This window comes from Misgurnus anguillicaudatus, chromosome 18 (genome assembly GCF_027580225.2).
Source record: "Misgurnus anguillicaudatus chromosome 18, ASM2758022v2, whole genome shotgun sequence".
Taxonomy (NCBI): Eukaryota; Metazoa; Chordata; class Actinopteri; order Cypriniformes; family Cobitidae; genus Misgurnus; species Misgurnus anguillicaudatus.
The window spans coordinates 8,660,220-8,676,818 of NC_073354.2; the positions used below are offsets into that span (position 1 = coordinate 8,660,220).

Below are 16,599 nucleotides of genomic sequence, written 5' to 3' on the forward strand. Positions count from 1 at the left end.
AGATACTGAACACAGAGCACTCAGATACTGAACACTTGAGTACTCACATACTGAACACTTACATACTGAACACTAAGCACTCAGATACTGAACATTTACATACTGAGCACTCACATACTGAACACTGAGCACTTACATACTGAACACTGAGCAGTGAGCACTCACATACTGAACACTTACATACTGAACACTTAAGCACTCACACACTGAGCAGTGAGCAATCACATACTTAACACTTAAACACTGAGCACATACATACTGAACACTGAGCACTTACATACTGAACAGTTACATAGTGAACACTGAGCAGTGAGCACTCACATACTGAACACTTAGATATTGAGCACTCATATACTAAACACTTACATACTGAACACTAAACACTTATATTCTGAGCAGTGAGCACTCACATGCTAAACACTTACATACTGCACACTCACATACTGAACACTGAGCACCTACATAATGAACACTGAGCAGTAAGCACTCACATACTGAACACTTACATACTGAGCACTCACAAACTGAACATTAAGCAGTGAGCACTCACATACTGAACATTGAGCAGTGAGCAGTGAGCACTCACATACTGAACACTTACATACTAAACACTGTAGTTTAGAATGTTACAAGTGTTATTCACATGCTATGGTGAGGAGAGAAAAGTGGTTGTTTTAGTTATTTTGTATTGAGCTATTTTATTTTGTATTTTGTTACTTTATATATTCTGTATGCAAGCTTAAATGCCTAAGTTTAATATTTTGGGTAAAGCGTTTGAGTGTGAATAACAGTTGCATTTACCATTTTAGTGTAAGTGTTTTACAAAACAAAACTAATAAGTATATTTGTCTCTTATATCAGAATTATTATTATGTTAGCGTTTAGTACTCAGTTAAATTCCGTCCTTCACTACAACTCTTCCCCCTAACAAAAATATATCTAACAAACAGAAGAGACATTGTTTTATGGCATTCTTTGTCTGTCTGTTCTTTTCTGTTTTGTTCTGTTGCCTTAATTACAACCAGTGCAAGTTCTGAATCTTCTCTGTATGCTGATGACCTTGTTGTTTTTTTCGTGGACATAAAAGAAAACTGGAATATAAGGTTGTTTGTTGTTCAACATCAGTTCTGCTTATTTTTGTTGAAGAAAACTTTTCACCATCATTGAATAGAAATCCTTGATAAACTTGATAAATGTAAATTAAAGCTAGAGAATCAGTCTTTCACATAACAAAAGTTCAAGAGCCTGTTAACAGAAATATATCTTCTGTCTTCCTGTGTCTTTTTATTCATACAACCTTGACCTTTAAACTATAAGAGGTTTAAATTCTTCTTATTTTGGTTATTTTGTTCACCCCAGAAATGTAAAAACAAGAGTTCCTTGTTGTATTTCATTCTTTGTGTATTGCAGAGGTCAGTTTGACTTGTGACCGGGTGAAATGTTATCAAAGTGCATTTACAGCAAGATCTGGTTTGTTAAAAAACATTGTTTTCATATGCTGTTTTTCTAAATGCAGGCCACTAAAGTATCTGCTGATGGTGAGCAAACAGCAGCAGATGCAGAGAGGAGTCGTAAAGGGGCAGAGGACCTGGAGCGCTACGTTAGGAACACACGCCTGGCTGCTGAAGGTAGCAACAACTTGATCTTTAATATGTCTAGTTAGAATAGTAGTTAGGAGAGACTGAGAAGAGATGAGCGCTGAATCCAGGTGAGGGTTAAATGAGGTTAAGAAAGGCTGAGAAGAGGGTCCGAACACGGTCGAGGGTTGGGTGAGGTTAGGAGAGGTTGAGACGAGGGCCGAACACGGTCAAGGGTTGGGTGAGGTTAGGAGAGGTTGAGACGAGGGCCAAACACGGTAGAGGGATGGGTGAGATTAGGAGAGGTTGAAACAAGGGCAGAACATGGTCGATGGTTGGGTGAGGTTAGGAGAGGTTAAGACGAGGGCCAAACACGGTTGAGGGTTTGGTGAGGTTAGGAGAGGTTGAGGCGAGGGCCGAACACGGTCGTGGGTTGGGTGAGGTTAGGAGAGGTTAAGACGAGGGCCAAACACGGTAGAGGGATGGGTGAGGTTTGGAGAGGTTGAAACGAGGGCCGAACACGGTACAGGGATGGGTGAGGTTAGGAGAGGTTGAAGCGAGGGCCGAACACGGTTGATGGTTGGGTGAGGTTAGGAGAGGTTAAGACGAGGGCCGAACCCGGTTGAGGATTGGGTGAGGTTAGGAGAGGTTGAAACGAGGGCTGAACACGGTCGATGGTTGGGTGAGGTTAGGAGAGGTTAAGACGAGGGCCGAACACGGTCGAGGGTTGGGTGAGGTTAGGAGAGGTTCAGACGAGGGCCAAACACGGTCGAGGGTTGAGGTGACGTTAGGAGAAGTTCAGACGAGGGCCAAACACGGTCGAGGGTTGGGTGAGGTTGAGATGAGGGCCAAATACGGTTGAGGGAAGTTAGGAGAGGTTGAGACGAGGGCCGAACACGTTTGAGGGTTGAGGGAAGTTAGGAGAGGTTAAGACGAGGGCCGAACACTGTCGAGAGTTGGGTGAGGTTAGGAGAGGTTGAGCAGAGGGCCGAACAGGGTCGAGGGTTAAGGGAGGTTAGGAGAGATTGAGACGAGAGCTGGACACGGTTGAGGGAAGATAGGAGAGGTTGAGACGAGGGTCGAACATGGTTGAAGGAATTTAGGAGAGGTTCAGACGAGGGCATAACACAGTTGAGGGTCGAGTGAGGTCAGGAGAGGTTGAAATAAGGTTAGAAAAGGTTGTGGGGAGGTTTGGCTGATATCAAGAGTTAGGAGAGGTTGAGATGGGTTAGATACTGTTGAGGGTTGGTTGAGGTTGGGAGGTGAGTTGAGTGAAGTTAGGGGAGGTTAAGATAAAGTTTTAGTGATGTTGTAGGTTGGGTGAGGTTGAGAGGTACGCAGGTTAGGGAAGACATTAAAATAACGTTAGGAAAGGTTAAAGTTTGGGTGATATTAAGGGTTGGGTGTGGTTGAGCTGAGGGCTGGGTGAAATTGAGAGGCGGGCTAAGTGTGGATAGAGAAGAGGTTGAGATAAGGTTCGATAAGGTTGAGGTGAGGTTTGTGTGATGTTGAATTTAAGGGAGGGCACGTCAGGGGAGGTTGAGATCCAGAGAGGGATATAGGAGGTTAAGGTGATCATGTTTAGTAAAGGTTTAGGAAAGAATATGTGATGCTTAAATTAAAATAGTCAAAATCATGTATATGCAATATATACTTGAGTGGTGCTGTTATGGCAGATTGTATCCTTTTGAGTATTTAAACATGAAATGTAGAAACACTGAGATAAATGTTCTCACTCATAGAATACACACATGCAAATAGTCCTTTAATTTCTGATAATATGTCAAAGTCAGTTTCTTTAAAGCTGAGAACAGAAGTGAAAACAGACATTAGTGAGTGTGGAGTAGAAAAGATTCATTATTCATTCTGTTTATGAGTTCTTTGCTTCACTAAACTGACTCATCTTCTCTTGCACACTAAACGAGTGGGAATCAAATGATTCAGTTCACCCTAAAGACATTACATGCCTTTGAAATTCACTATGTCATTATTTTCAGCTCGGCTCGATTGGTGGGTATAACATGCTCAGCTCTCTGTGTAGTCAAATGTTTGTTTGAACTCACTAGAAATTGCAAAAATGTATGCAATTATAGCTCGTTTTCATCTCAATTTAATGATTTTTATTTAAATCAGAAGGTTGCTCCCTTGTCTATTTTGCTCTTTTTTATCTCTGAGACTAATTTAATATGATTAGAGAGCATTAACTCTGCCGCATGACATTGAATCAACATTACAGGAAGACACACAAATGACAGGGAAGTGAGAAAGAAAGAAGATAATAAGGTCACACTTGTTAATTTGTTTTCCAGTGAGAGCCTGCAAAATCTACCTGACAAATATGAATGCTTACATGCTTTTATTTTAAGACTAGTTGTATTCACTCTACTGGCTATATATTTAAGATGTGCCTTTTTGTTGTCCAGCTTTACGGGACAAAGCTCGCGAGCTGAACGCGACCCTCGGTGCAAAGGATGGAGCGCCGGAAAAAAGTGTCAATGAGATGAATAAAGAAATTCAAGCCATGCTCGCAGAACTACGCAAACGTCAGCTCTCCGGCAAGAAACGCATAGCTGATGAGGAAGAAGGGTAAAACACATGCACATGCACAAGAGGTTAAACAGTGGTGTCCACATACTTGCGATTAAAATAATAGTAAGGAAGATATTTCATGTGGATGCTATTCAAGTTCACAGGTTGAACTCATCGTCTTGCTGGCAGTTTGATTCTCAGGCATCTTTTGTGGTTCAGTAAATCCCAGCTCAAATGAAGAAAGTTTTCTGTTTCTTATGTAAAATCTTAATGAACTAATTAAAAGTTGCCTGTAGTTGGGAGGGGGAGGAATATTATTCTAGTCTAATCAAATTACTTCTCTAATGGATCCTCAGTATGGACGTCTATGACAAAACAAAGAGAGACATCTAGAGGCGCACAGTGGAAATACTTGCTTTGTGTTAATGCATGAATAAAGAAAACTGGTTAACAAGCCAAATATCTCATCTCTTCATACACTATGGCAAATTTAAATTTTAGGATTATCATAGTTATTTATAGTGATGTTGTTGTCATCTACACTGCAAAAATGACTTTCTGATGTTGTATTTGTTTCTTGTTTTTAGTACAAGTATCTAACATTTCTTAAATCAAGATGTATGTTCTTGATAAGCATAATGACCTAAGAAAATAAGCTTGGTTTTTAGACAAAAAAAATTAAATTTAAGTGAATTTGTGCTTAAAAAAAAAATGCCAATGGGGTGAGCAAAATTTTATTAAATTAAGTGTTTAAGAGAAACTAAACTTATTTCAATTTTTTTTTTGCTTGTTTTAAGAACAAATTTACCGAGCCCCTAAGGTGACATTGGAGTAAAACAAATCTTAAGTTTAGTTTCATGTGCTCACGTAAAACTTTCATGTGCTCACACAAAACCTTCATGTGCAGAATTTTTTTTAAAGTTTAGTTTCGTGTGCTCACTCGAAACTATCTAACTTTCGCTTTCACGTGAGCGCGGGATAGTTTCACGTGAGCACGTGATAGTTTCACGTGACCACGTGATAGTTTCATTTGACCATGCGATAGTTTCACGTGCTCGTGCGATAGTTTCAGGTGAGCACGCAAAACTAAACTTTTAAAATTCTGCACATGAAGGTTTCGCGTGAGCACATGAAACTAAACTTTATTTAATTTTTGCTCCATGTCACCTTAGGGGCTCCGTACAATTCACTTACATTGTATTTTTTTGTCTAAAAACTAGAATTATTTTCAAAGGTCATTTTGCTCATCAAGAAAATGCATCTTGATTTAAGAATTTTTAGATATTTGTACAGCAAACAAGACAAAAATACTAATAATAAGTAAGAAATCATCAGTCATTTTGCCATGTAGACTTACAGTAGACTGCAAAAATAAATTTCTTAGTATTTTTGTCTTGTTTTCAGTACAAATATCTATTAAGATGTGACCTAAGAAAATAAGTCTAGTTTTTAGACAAAACATAACATTTAAGTTAATGTTTGCTTATAACAATCCAAAAAGCATTTTTCTTAAACACTTAATTTAAAGTCGCCATGAAACGGAAGTAGCGATTGCCTTATTTTCCCCGTGGTGACGTATATCCGAATGAAACGGCTTTTGAGATGAAATAAGGCAGGGCTGGATTTGAATTTGTCCATCGAGATCTGATTGGATCGTTTGAAGTTGGGTCGTGTTGCTAATTGCTAATCGCTGCGATCTTCTCCCGGACCCTGCTCACCTGCCATACTTATGACCGGAAGTGAAGAGAGATCGTTTTGAGGAGGGGAGGAGATTTGCATTTTTGATTAAAGATTATGAGCACACACACATTTTTTTAAAATAATGAAGCTCACAGATAAGTCATTTGTTAATAATACCACAATATTTAAAAAAATATATAGATTTTCATTTCAATTTCATTGCGACTTTAAGAAAATTTTGCTTACCGCATTGGCAGATTTTCTTGCTTGTTTTAAGCGCTAATTCACTTAAATTGTATATTGTTTGTTTAAAAACAAGACTTATTTTTTAGGTAATTTAGCTTATCAAGAAAATGCATCTTAATTTAAGAATATTTAGATATTTGTAATGAAAACAAGTCAAAAATTGTGATGTATGCGGTCGACAATGTGACTTCAGGAGGACACACATGAAATTCTGGCCGGGAAGTGTTCGGGGAAAATGGCATGTGGTCACCCTAACTAAATAAGAAAGTCATTTTTTGCATTGTATGTACAGATCATTTTCTTAGTAAGCCCGAACACGCTTGACTGAATTAGTTTTCACAATCCAACTGTTAATTCATCATTACACATTGCCACAAATGACATCTGTTACACATTTAATCAGTTACACATTTTATCCTCTTTATGAGAGAAAGCGTTTTGTCACAGCTGACTGATAACAAACGAGAGCTGTTTATTAGTTAGTCATTGCATGTTGCTGTAAGATCTGTCAGGGGATTTTCTTTAGCCATCAGCCCCAGATAAGTGAGGAAATAAAGAAAACGCTCTCTCTCATCTCTCTCATCTCTCTTTGTCTTTACAGGGCCGCAGAGGCTCTTTTAGCTAAAGTGAAGCGTTTGTTTGGAGATCCACACCAGACCACAGAGGACCTGAAGAAGGAGGTCGGTGATAAGATGAAAGATTACGGACAAAAACTGGATGAAGCTCAGGATCTTCTGAGGGAAGCTCAGGACAGAACCAGAGATGCAGGAGATCGGTCTGCTAGTAACCAACGAAAACTGGACAACCTACAGGTACACACATGCACAACATTATACTGTAAAAACAAACTCGGCCCGCAAAGCGCTCCGTGTCAATGTGTGTTATATGTCTGAGCAGGGAAAGATGGAGGCTCTCGGTAAGAAGAAAAAAGAAGCGGGAGGAATTCTGGCAGACGGAGAGAAGATGCTGGATGAAGCAAACGCTCTCTCAGACAACATCAACCGCGGCAAAGAGGTCCATTTCACACTGGAGACACAATACAAATGTTATAATGGAAATAATTAGACAAACATAGCCAGAGCTTTTTTTCTGGCCAATGCTGATCTTCAGTTATTTCAATTTTTGCGTGTTGACACTTTCATTGGAACATGTGTGCTAACCAATAAGCCACATAATGTATAGAGACATTAAGTTTATGTGAGAGGTGAAAGTCTCTCTTAAAGATACATGGCCAAAGCCCAAATTAAGATAACTTGAATGAAAAGTGTTTTTAATGTTGGTGGAGTTCAGGAGCTGGAGGAGATGGCCAGAGAGTTGGATCCTCTGCATGATCAACTGGACTCTAAGGTGAAAAGGTTAAGTCGAGGTATGGATGACACCATCCCTGTGCTGCTGCTGAGAGCCGAGGACCATGCTGCACAACTCAATGACTCTGCTGGTCTGCTCGACAGGTCTGTGTGTGTATGTGTGTGCGCGCATGTATGGGTGCATGTATGCATGCATGTGTGTGCGTGGGTATGCTTGTGTGCGGCGTGCATATTTGTGTGTGTGTGTGTGTGATGTGCGGGTGCATACATGCGTGTTTGTGCGTATGTCCTTGCGTGTGTGTTTCTGTTTGTGTGTGTGTGTGCGTGTGCGTTCCTGCACATTTGTGTTTGTGTGCGCTTGTGTGTATTTGTGTGTATGCGTGTATGCATGTGTGTGTGTCTGTCTGTGCATGTGTGTGCATGTGCGCATGTGTGTGGTGTTTTCGTGTGCGTTTGCGTGTGTGTGCGTATGTGTTTGTTCGTGCGTACGTACACATTTGTGTTTGTGTGTGCTTTTGTATATGCGCATGTATGCGTGCGTGTCTGTTTTTTTCTGTATGTTTCAATCTCAATTGTGTGTCTCCTTTTGTAGTATTCTAGCTGATGCAAAGAACCTGTCCTTCAACGCCACAGCTGCCTTCAATGCCTACACCAACATCAAGAAATACATCGATGAGGCTGATAAAGTGGCCAAAGAGGCTAAAAAGAACAGCAATGAAGCTTTACAACTGGTAAGATTCACGCAAACACACTGATGGACACATAAGCATTGTCTCTGTCTGTTTGTCTATCTGGGTCTATACAATGCTGTAGTTTGTGAAGTATGGGGTTTAATACACATTGTTTCAAATCACTTCGTGCCTATATACAATATCAATACCTCACCCTATCCTTAAACCCATGCAGTGCAATCCTCTAAAATGCACAAATACAAAAAATAGTGAAAATGATCCTTCATCACTGAACAACAATTAAAATCCCTCTTGACTCCTGCATGCTCATGTTTTTATGTATGATTGTTGAATGATCAAAGTTTACTTCTTGTGCTGACATAATCATTCTGTATCTTGATCTTAAATCTCTAGAGAGCATAAAGTCCAACAGCATTACAAGGAGTAGCTTATTTGATATTCAGCATATTCATAAATCTCGTATTTTTTATCATTTTATCACATGTATTTAGACTGACAGTATACTGGTGATAATGTAGTCTGTACACACTGGTACATTAAAACACAGTTCATTAATATTGAATAGGATTATTGTTGTATACAGGGATGTTGTACAGTGTGTACAGTAGTTAATATTCCTGGACATCGTGTTGTGTTGTGTTGTGTTGTGTCTGAGTTCAGTGCTGCATTAATAATGAGCTCTCAGTTTATTTATTCACATAAATCAAACTCTTACAAAACACTCAGAGATGATTTCAGACTGGTGCTGTGCGTTTAAAAGCCACTATAATGTATTCTTTATTATTTTATAACTTATAAACACACATCCAAGTTATGTTTCTAATAACAAATGTTGTGAAAATAAAAAGTTGAGGGTATAATCGCAGCACATTGCTATTCTGTGTACGAGTGAAAAAATGGAGACAGACAAATATTAAATGTAATATTATCTTTGTGTAAAGTGTAAAGAATAAATACATTCAGCCAACATGAGTAATATTATAATCTTTAACTAGTATTGTATCACATGGCAGTTGCTTCAATGCATTTAGGGGTGTGGTCCTGCACTGCATGAAAAGTGGAATTTTCGTCAGAATGTGGCACTGTAGATTGCTGTGAAACTCCAAGTTTACGACTGCGCACGACAATTTGCAGCCAACACCGAAAACTGCCGTAAGTTGTCAGAAGTTGACGTGGGTCTTGCTTGGAAGTTGTCCCCCCTTCCCCTAATTCTAGGGGAGGCTTTAACATGTAAATGAACATGCTGTGAGCTATACAAATGCAAATCAGGGTAGCAGCTGGGGGAGTTTTACTCAGGTGACATTCTGAGAGGTTTTAAACCTTGATTTTAAGAAAATCTTTGGTATCAGTAAAGCCAAATTACAGACTCTTAAATTTTAGTTTGAATTTATTTATTTTTAAAGTATGCTAGACTGTTAACACATTGTCTTCATGATGTAAACATCACTTAATATTTTGAGTTATGGACATTTACTTAAAAAATCTTAGTTCATTTAACTTTTAAGTGTATAAAATTAATTAAACTAAAACATTCAAGTGAATGTTGTAAGGAACACCCATAATCCTTTGTCTCAGAATATAACGATTATTTAAGCTTTTTTACAGAATTAAGAACTAATAAGAACTTTAACTACTTAAATATTTGTTAAAATGTCATAGAGGTTTATGCTCTAATATTATTCATGTTGTTTAGTTTAAAATGATAAATTACCATTTTTGTAAATGAAAGTCCCCGTTCAGGTGATCAGTGTTAATTGACATAAACAACACATTGTATTGTATTGTGTTTCAGTGGAGAATCAAGTTTATTTAATGACTGACTAAGTCATGAGTTTTGTGTTATAATACCATTTATAACACTAAGGGGCGGTTTCCCGGACAGGGATTAGACTAGTCCTAGACTTAAACACTTTTAAGAGCTCTCCAAACTGAAAACAACTTGCACTTACATATCTTAAAATACATCAGTGCCCCTTGTTTTACCTCAAAATGCACACAGGTAATGTTTTAGTAAGGCATGTTTGTAAAAACGAGTTATATTTCCTAATTAAACTAAGGCCTAGTCCTGGATTAAGCTAATCCTGGTCCGGGAAACTGCCCCTTAGAGAATTATAATTATACATTAATTAAAAATATATTTTTTTTCAACTCAGTTAACTAAGTGGAGATGTTGGACAGAGTAATTCAAAATCAACTTTAAGTTTAATGACAATCATTTATCAAACTTTTCTTCACCATTTATCACAATACTTTCAAAATATTTTTTCCTAATAATTTTTAAACTATCCCTTTAAGTAGATTCAATTTCTCCAGGCTAACAGTGTATATTAATTACTCTGTATGTAATTAGCAATAACCAATGTTAGGTAAAAAAAGATACACCAAACTATTTATTTCAACAATTTTAATTGTTTTAACAGAGTTTTAATCAGGCTCAATTTGTCCATTCTATGCAAACACCATCAAACAACATGTCAAACAACAAAATGTCTGTCCGGATGGGAATGAAGCAAGGTAACTTGTGCAATTACATCACAGCTCAAATACTGTGCATAGTGGCATGACTACAGTTTATTGAATTCACATACTGGTAATCCTGCCATACTTGTCCATCATTTACATCTCCTAACACACCCTTTGGCAGTTCCCGCTTTCGCCTTTCATCTAATTTCTCTTCAAATCCAAGTCTTTTAACAAGTCCTCCCAGAGACTGCACAACACTCTTGTAACAGTAAGAACGTATTGGATGGACATACTCTTCACCGCTCGAATATGTAGCCTTTCTTAGCAAGGCAGAGCCATATTTCTTCCTTAATGCAGACCTCTGCTGTGGGTGATTGTAGAACGGGATGTGACCACAAGTCCTGCAAACCTTTGTACCATCCCGTCTGCGCTCATAGGTTTCAGTAAGCATGTACACTGTCATACATTTTGGACAAACCACATACTGTAAGAAGTCGTCACGGAGGATACCAGTCAATTTTATCATGGCCAAAAGTTTCATCAACAAGTGTTCTGTTTTTTCACTTCTGGACTGATCACTTCCATGCTCCTCCCCATCTTGTATGTGAGGATAGGCTTCACTCTGCTCCTCAGCAAGGATTTCCCCCCTCTTCATCCACATAGTCATCCTATGGAAATTTAAAGGACATATTTAAAACACATGCAATGCACATACTCAGCACCACCATTAGACCATTAGAGATTGAAAAGTCCATCATGAATATGGCCATTTGAGATTGAAAACCCCATCGTTAATATGGTCATTTGAGATTTAAAAAGAACATAATGAATCATTTCTCATCAATATGGCCATTTGAGTATGAAAAGATTTGAAAACTGTAGTTGGAAAAGATCATGTGCATCTCAAACAGCTAGCTTTATCTTAGTGCAATGAACCAGTTAAGTACTTTGTGGGAACTTCATCCACTTCAACTTCATTTTAGTTTTTTTTTATACTTTATAAAGTGTGTTTATACTTTAGTTGCTTTCATTAGTTAACTAACAGAAATTTGAGAGTGGAAAACAATAATGTGGGTGAAACATGTTAGGTTTTCCCATTTTAGCTCTGGATTAGCATGTACTGAACTTTATACTGGTATATCCAAATGTAATTTCATGCTTACCACACAACAGGAGATGTCCAGGAAAAGATGAATGCTTTGGTCATCTGCTGTTTCGTCTGAAAAACAACAAACAGAAGATACCGTTATGCATTATAACGCGATATTCCTATTTAATTATAAATTAATTTATACTATTAAAATAACAACAACAGTGATAATCAACCACATTTAACTAGACCAGGGGTCTCCAACCTTTTTGTGAGCAAGGGCTGCCACAATAGATAAAACATGCTGGATGGCTACTTTTTGATATAGCATACTCAAAACGTTGTTGTTTCACTTGTTGATTTTATTTTATTTTATTTTACTTGTTGATATGTTTTAGTATTGTTTAAAATGCTAACATATGTAAAGCAAGCCAAGCTTATATAAAAATATGTAATTATGCTCACCGTTGTCTGAACTGCAATTCGCTGGGTGCATTTCTTCAAATTCTTCAATCACTTTTTTTCTGGGTCCTCGGATTTCATTTCACTTTCACCAATCTCTCTAACTCCAGTAAAGTTATCCTCCGGGTCTTTACACATGACAGGACATCACTCACAGCGGGTTCATGACTGGATAGCAGCAGGCTCTGTACGTTATCTGACCTGACGTAGTCCTTTTGGATTTTTTCTCCCAAACTCCATTTTTGAAATAGCGCTTTCTGTGGTCAAAATACTGTGTATGACACAGTTCAGTGTTGCAATGTTCACAGAAGCGCCAAGGTCGTTTCTTCAGTCTTGGGACTTCCATCTTTCAACTGATAGCACACTGTGTTGATATCACACAGAGCACATCGCGTTTGTTGTTTATATCATAGATATGTATAAAGGCTAGATGGCTCGTCCGCGCTGCTGGCCAATTGAGGGCAACGTCCGCATTTTGGCGGCCATCTTACGACAGGGCGCTCGCTCACTCGCAGCACCGAGCCCCAATGATGCAGCTACCTCCAAATGACCACAACCCGCCCAACCCTCCACCGATTTTCAAACGGTTTGGTTTGTTATAAACGTCAAAGATGTACCTATGACACTGCATACCTATACTAAAAATAAAAAATAAATTCATGAAACATGTTAAAGCATCCAGAATTATAGCCACGTTAATAACGTGTGTAAAAACCCAAACCGTTTGAAAATCGGTAGAAAATTGAGCAAGTTATGGTCATTTAAAAGTACCTGCACCATTAAACTCAATGCTACGAGTGGGCGAGCGCCCTGTCCTGAGATGGCCGCCAGGTGATGCCGTTAGGGACTCCGCCTTGAGCCATCTAGCCTTTATACATATCTATGGAGCTCCCGGCACATCGCGTTTGTTGTTTATATCATACGCATGCGCGCACGTCTCACAAGATTTTCCTTATATCAATAACCTCGCGTGTGATTGGAGGAGCCCGACAGGCTTCTCGCCTTCGTCCAATCGCGTGCGAGGTCATGGCCACGGCTCACACAGCAGTACAAGAGGACCATTAAGCGATGTTTGGTTTGGTGTTTGTAACTCTCCAAGAAGGGAAGACGGGTGCACAATCCCAAGATTGCGGTAAGAATAATTTTATGTAAAAGCATATTTTTAAGTAGCCCAAGCTAAAAGCCCAAGCTGTGTGTTTTATTGCTTAGAGGTGTTTTTGTCTTGTAATTTTTAGGAGGCTGTACGGCGTCTCTGAGGCACACTGCAGGCGCTTTGAACCAGAGCAAAGGTAACGTTACGATTTAAAGAATATGCTTTTATTCTTGTATAAGGAAATAGATACGTTAATAGATCCGAGCTTAAACCCGCACATTTTGTTTTCACAGACTAACGTCGCCTCATAACGAAGCCGTGACCTCCTATTTGGTTGGGGCTATTTTAGCAAGTCCACATTTAACTGCTGAGAATGACGACATTGTTTGTAAGTATAACTTCTAATGTTTTTCCTCATTTCTTGTTTAATTGTACCGTGACTCTGTTTATTAATACCAGTCTCATTTAATTGTTTTCCAGCTGCCTGTAAGACGTATTATGAGTCGGTTCGCCGGAGCTTCAGATACAAACAACCTGAACTCGCATCGCGGGCGGAAAATGCGAAAAGTTTAGCTCGGAGTCGATCTAGAAGAAAAAGGGTAAGATTTATTATATTAGATGAGTTTTTTGTCAATGTGAGTATTTTTCTGGTCACTTATTGTCTTTATTGATTATATTACAGTTGCTGGAAGCGAGACGAAGTGTGCTGGCTGAGGGTGAGATGGACATTTGATAGGGATGGCTCCCGCGAAACTGACGTTTCGACACTGTGTCGAGATCCCGAAGCGTAAATGTTTCGAAACACTGCTCCGAAAAGTGATTCGAAACACCCATGTCACGTGATGAAGTGATTCGAAACACCAAGCGGTGCATTTCACAAGTATTTCGAAAGGTGGCGTACCTGTCGAATCTGCTTCGAATCTTAAACTGACAGGGTAGGAAACAAAACTGACAATACCTCATAGATGCGTTTTTGGCAAGATCAAATACTATAAATTACTGAAAAGAAGTAATTTTTCATCATATGTATGTAACACTTACAAAAAAATGCATGCCAGCAAAAGTGTCCCTTGTGTGAGAATGTTTTCAAAGGCTGGAGAAATTATATGTAAAAAAGTAGCTGGTTGAGTTTATCAACACAGAACAATTTATATATTTGAATAAAGATCTTTAAATGTAAACAATGTGGCATATTATGGCTTGATATATTTTATGAATCTCTTATTATTTATTTGGTATATCTCTATTCGATTTTTTTTTTTTTCATTAAATAGACCCGAATAGCCTATAGTTATCGACAATTGTGAGCCTAAAAGCTCATGTAGTTGTCAAACAGATGTTAAAACAACAACAAAAACCATTTTATTATGATGACGCAGCGCACGCATTTCCCAGGTTCGATCCTACGATCTAAGCATGAGAGTCGAGTGCACTATCCACTCTCCCATTCTATCACTTGTGTCAATCAAACAATATGTGGGATACAATTTGTCAGTGCTCGTCTAAAATCTTGTCAAAGCTGCTTCATGTAAAGACATGCAAACGACCGCTAGGTGTCACTGTGGAGGCGGTTTCGGATTGATGTTTCGAAGCCTCGAAACATACGGCACAATTGATTCAACTGTTTCAGTGTTTCACGAAGCCTCGCTCTGCCCACCACTAACATTTGAAAGTGCGCCACCATAGATCTCATGTCTGATGAAGACGGCATTGTTGACGGGGTGTCTGGATGGATTGTACGGCCACCGCCCTCTCGCAGCCTGGAACTCTCCGAGCTCTGTGCCACGCTGCAATTCAGATTAGAGGCGATACCAAAGTACAGGGGAACTCACCATATATGCCTGCAAAAGCGACTTTTTACAACGTTTTTGAGTTTTCTTTTTCTTTTTTCAACACTTGAGAACTTTGAAAAAGATTTTTAGGGATCTTTACCGAATGTCTTGGGCACTTTTTGACGTGTTTGGAGGACAACATAAGAGACATTATGCTGCTTTGTACATAGTTGTGTGTTTCTAATTAAAGCTCTTTCTTTGAATAAACAGCTGTGTGTTTATAAATAAACCTCTTTGTTTTCTCTTATATTTCTTGATGGTGTGAATAATGAAGTACATAGCACAATAACATTATTATATAAAAAATTAATATCACATAAATTATATATTTATTATTATTATTATTGGGGTTTACATTTATAATGAGCCAAGGTGCCCAATAACCCCCCTCTTTAGAGTAACGGCCCGACTTGAATTTACTCACTCGGTATTGGCTGAAGCCACTTCTTTTAAACAAGAAAAATCCCTTGTGATTGGTTTGAAGTAATCTGCCAGCCATTCGCGGGAGATTTTGCTTGTTTGGAGGTGGTGGCTTCGGCCAATGCTGAGTGAGTACATTCAAGTGGGCAGTTACTCTAGTTTCGTTGCTATTCACATGCTAATTAGACTAGAGACGCTCTACCTGGCCGGCAGAGGTTTCGCAGCTATTCATATGCTAATTAGAGGCATCGTACCCCCGCGGGGCTCTCCATCTGCGTCATGGTTCGTTTACGACAATTTGTGACACAGACGAACGCGACGCTCGCTGCCTGTAAATTGAGGAAAGCTGCCGAAAATTAGGGAGATTTTCGGGAGCCTACAGGCGCTTACGGGGACGAAAATCCCACTTTTCATGCAGTGCTGGTCAAGACAATCTCCTGAGCTCCAAACTGAATGTCAGAATGGGAAAGAAAGGTGATTTAAGCAATTTTGAGCGTGGCCTGGTTGTTTGTGCCAGACGGGCCGGTCTGAGTATTTCACAATCTGCTCAGTTACTGGGATTTTCACGCACAACCATTTCTAGGGTTTACAAAGAATGGTGTGAAAAGGGAAAAACATCCAGTATGTGGCAGTCCTGTGGGCGAAAATGCCTTGTTGATGCTAGAGGTCAGAGGAGAATGGACCGACTGATTCAAGCTGATAGAAGAGCAACTTTGACTGAAATAACCACTCCTTACAACCGAGGTATGCAGCAAAGCATTTGTGAAGCCACAACACGCACAACCTTGAGGCGGATGGGCTACAACAGCAGAAGACCCAACCGGGTACCACTCATCTCCACTACAAATAGAAAAAAAGAGGCTACAATCTGCCCAAGCTCAACAAAATTGGACAGTTGAAGACTGGAAAAATATTGCCTGGTCTGATGAGTCTCGATTTCTTTAGAGACATTCAGATGGTAGAGTTAGAATTTGGCGTAAACAGAATGAGAACATGGATCCATCATGCCTTGTTACTACTGTGCAGGCTGGTGGTGGTGGTGTAATGATGTGGGGTAATGTTTTCTTGGCACACTTTAGGCCCCTTAGTGCCAATTGGGCATCGTTTAAATGTCACGGCCTACCTGAGCATTGTTTCTGACCATCTCCATCCCTTTATGACCACCATGTACCCATCCTCTGATGTCTACTTCCAGCAGGATAATGCAC

At 39.2% G+C, this 16,599-nt stretch overlaps 2 protein-coding genes and 1 long non-coding RNA gene across 3 annotated transcripts in view; 2 read left to right on the top strand and 1 right to left on the bottom strand.

The window, feature by feature from the left end:
- lama2 (laminin, alpha 2) overlaps positions 1–16,599 on the top strand; it is a 238,298-nt gene that overhangs the window by 187,796 nt on the left and 33,903 nt on the right. Inside the window, 6 exon segments of the mRNA XM_073855781.1 lie at positions 1,517–1,628; positions 4,001–4,163; positions 6,634–6,844; positions 6,930–7,046; positions 7,323–7,483; positions 7,932–8,070. Coding sequence (XP_073711882.1) covers positions 1,517–1,628; positions 4,001–4,163; positions 6,634–6,844; positions 6,930–7,046; positions 7,323–7,483; positions 7,932–8,070 — 903 coding nt within the window.
- LOC129443457 (uncharacterized) lies at positions 10,421–12,037 on the bottom strand. Its single transcript, XR_012358575.1, has 2 exons — positions 11,658–12,037; positions 10,421–11,162 (listed from the first exon to the last, which is right to left on the bottom strand). It is a non-coding gene; the product is annotated as an uncharacterized lncRNA (long non-coding RNA).
- On the top strand, positions 12,639–13,872 carry LOC129445890 (uncharacterized). The gene is made up of 5 exons (XM_073855782.1): positions 12,639–13,178; positions 13,282–13,335; positions 13,433–13,527; positions 13,620–13,738; positions 13,822–13,872. Exons 1-5 carry the CDS (start codon positions 12,835–12,837, stop codon positions 13,870–13,872), a joined length of 663 nt encoding a protein of 220 aa, XP_073711883.1. The 5' UTR covers positions 12,639–12,834.

What these genes read in the sequence shown, in the direction of transcription:
- LOC129445890 (XM_073855782.1), top strand. Translation starts at nt 12,835, where the DNA reads ATGCTACGAGTGGGCGAGCGCCCTGTCCTGAGATGGCCGCCAGGTGAT. An exon ending in CGCTTTGAACCAGAGCAAAG is followed by an intron (nt 13,336 to 13,432) that starts GTAACGTTACGA and finishes TTGTTTTCACAG; the next exon opens with ACTAACGTCGCCTCATAACG. An exon ending in TGAGAATGACGACATTGTTT is followed by an intron (nt 13,528 to 13,619) that starts GTAAGTATAACT and finishes ATTGTTTTCCAG; the next exon opens with CTGCCTGTAAGACGTATTAT.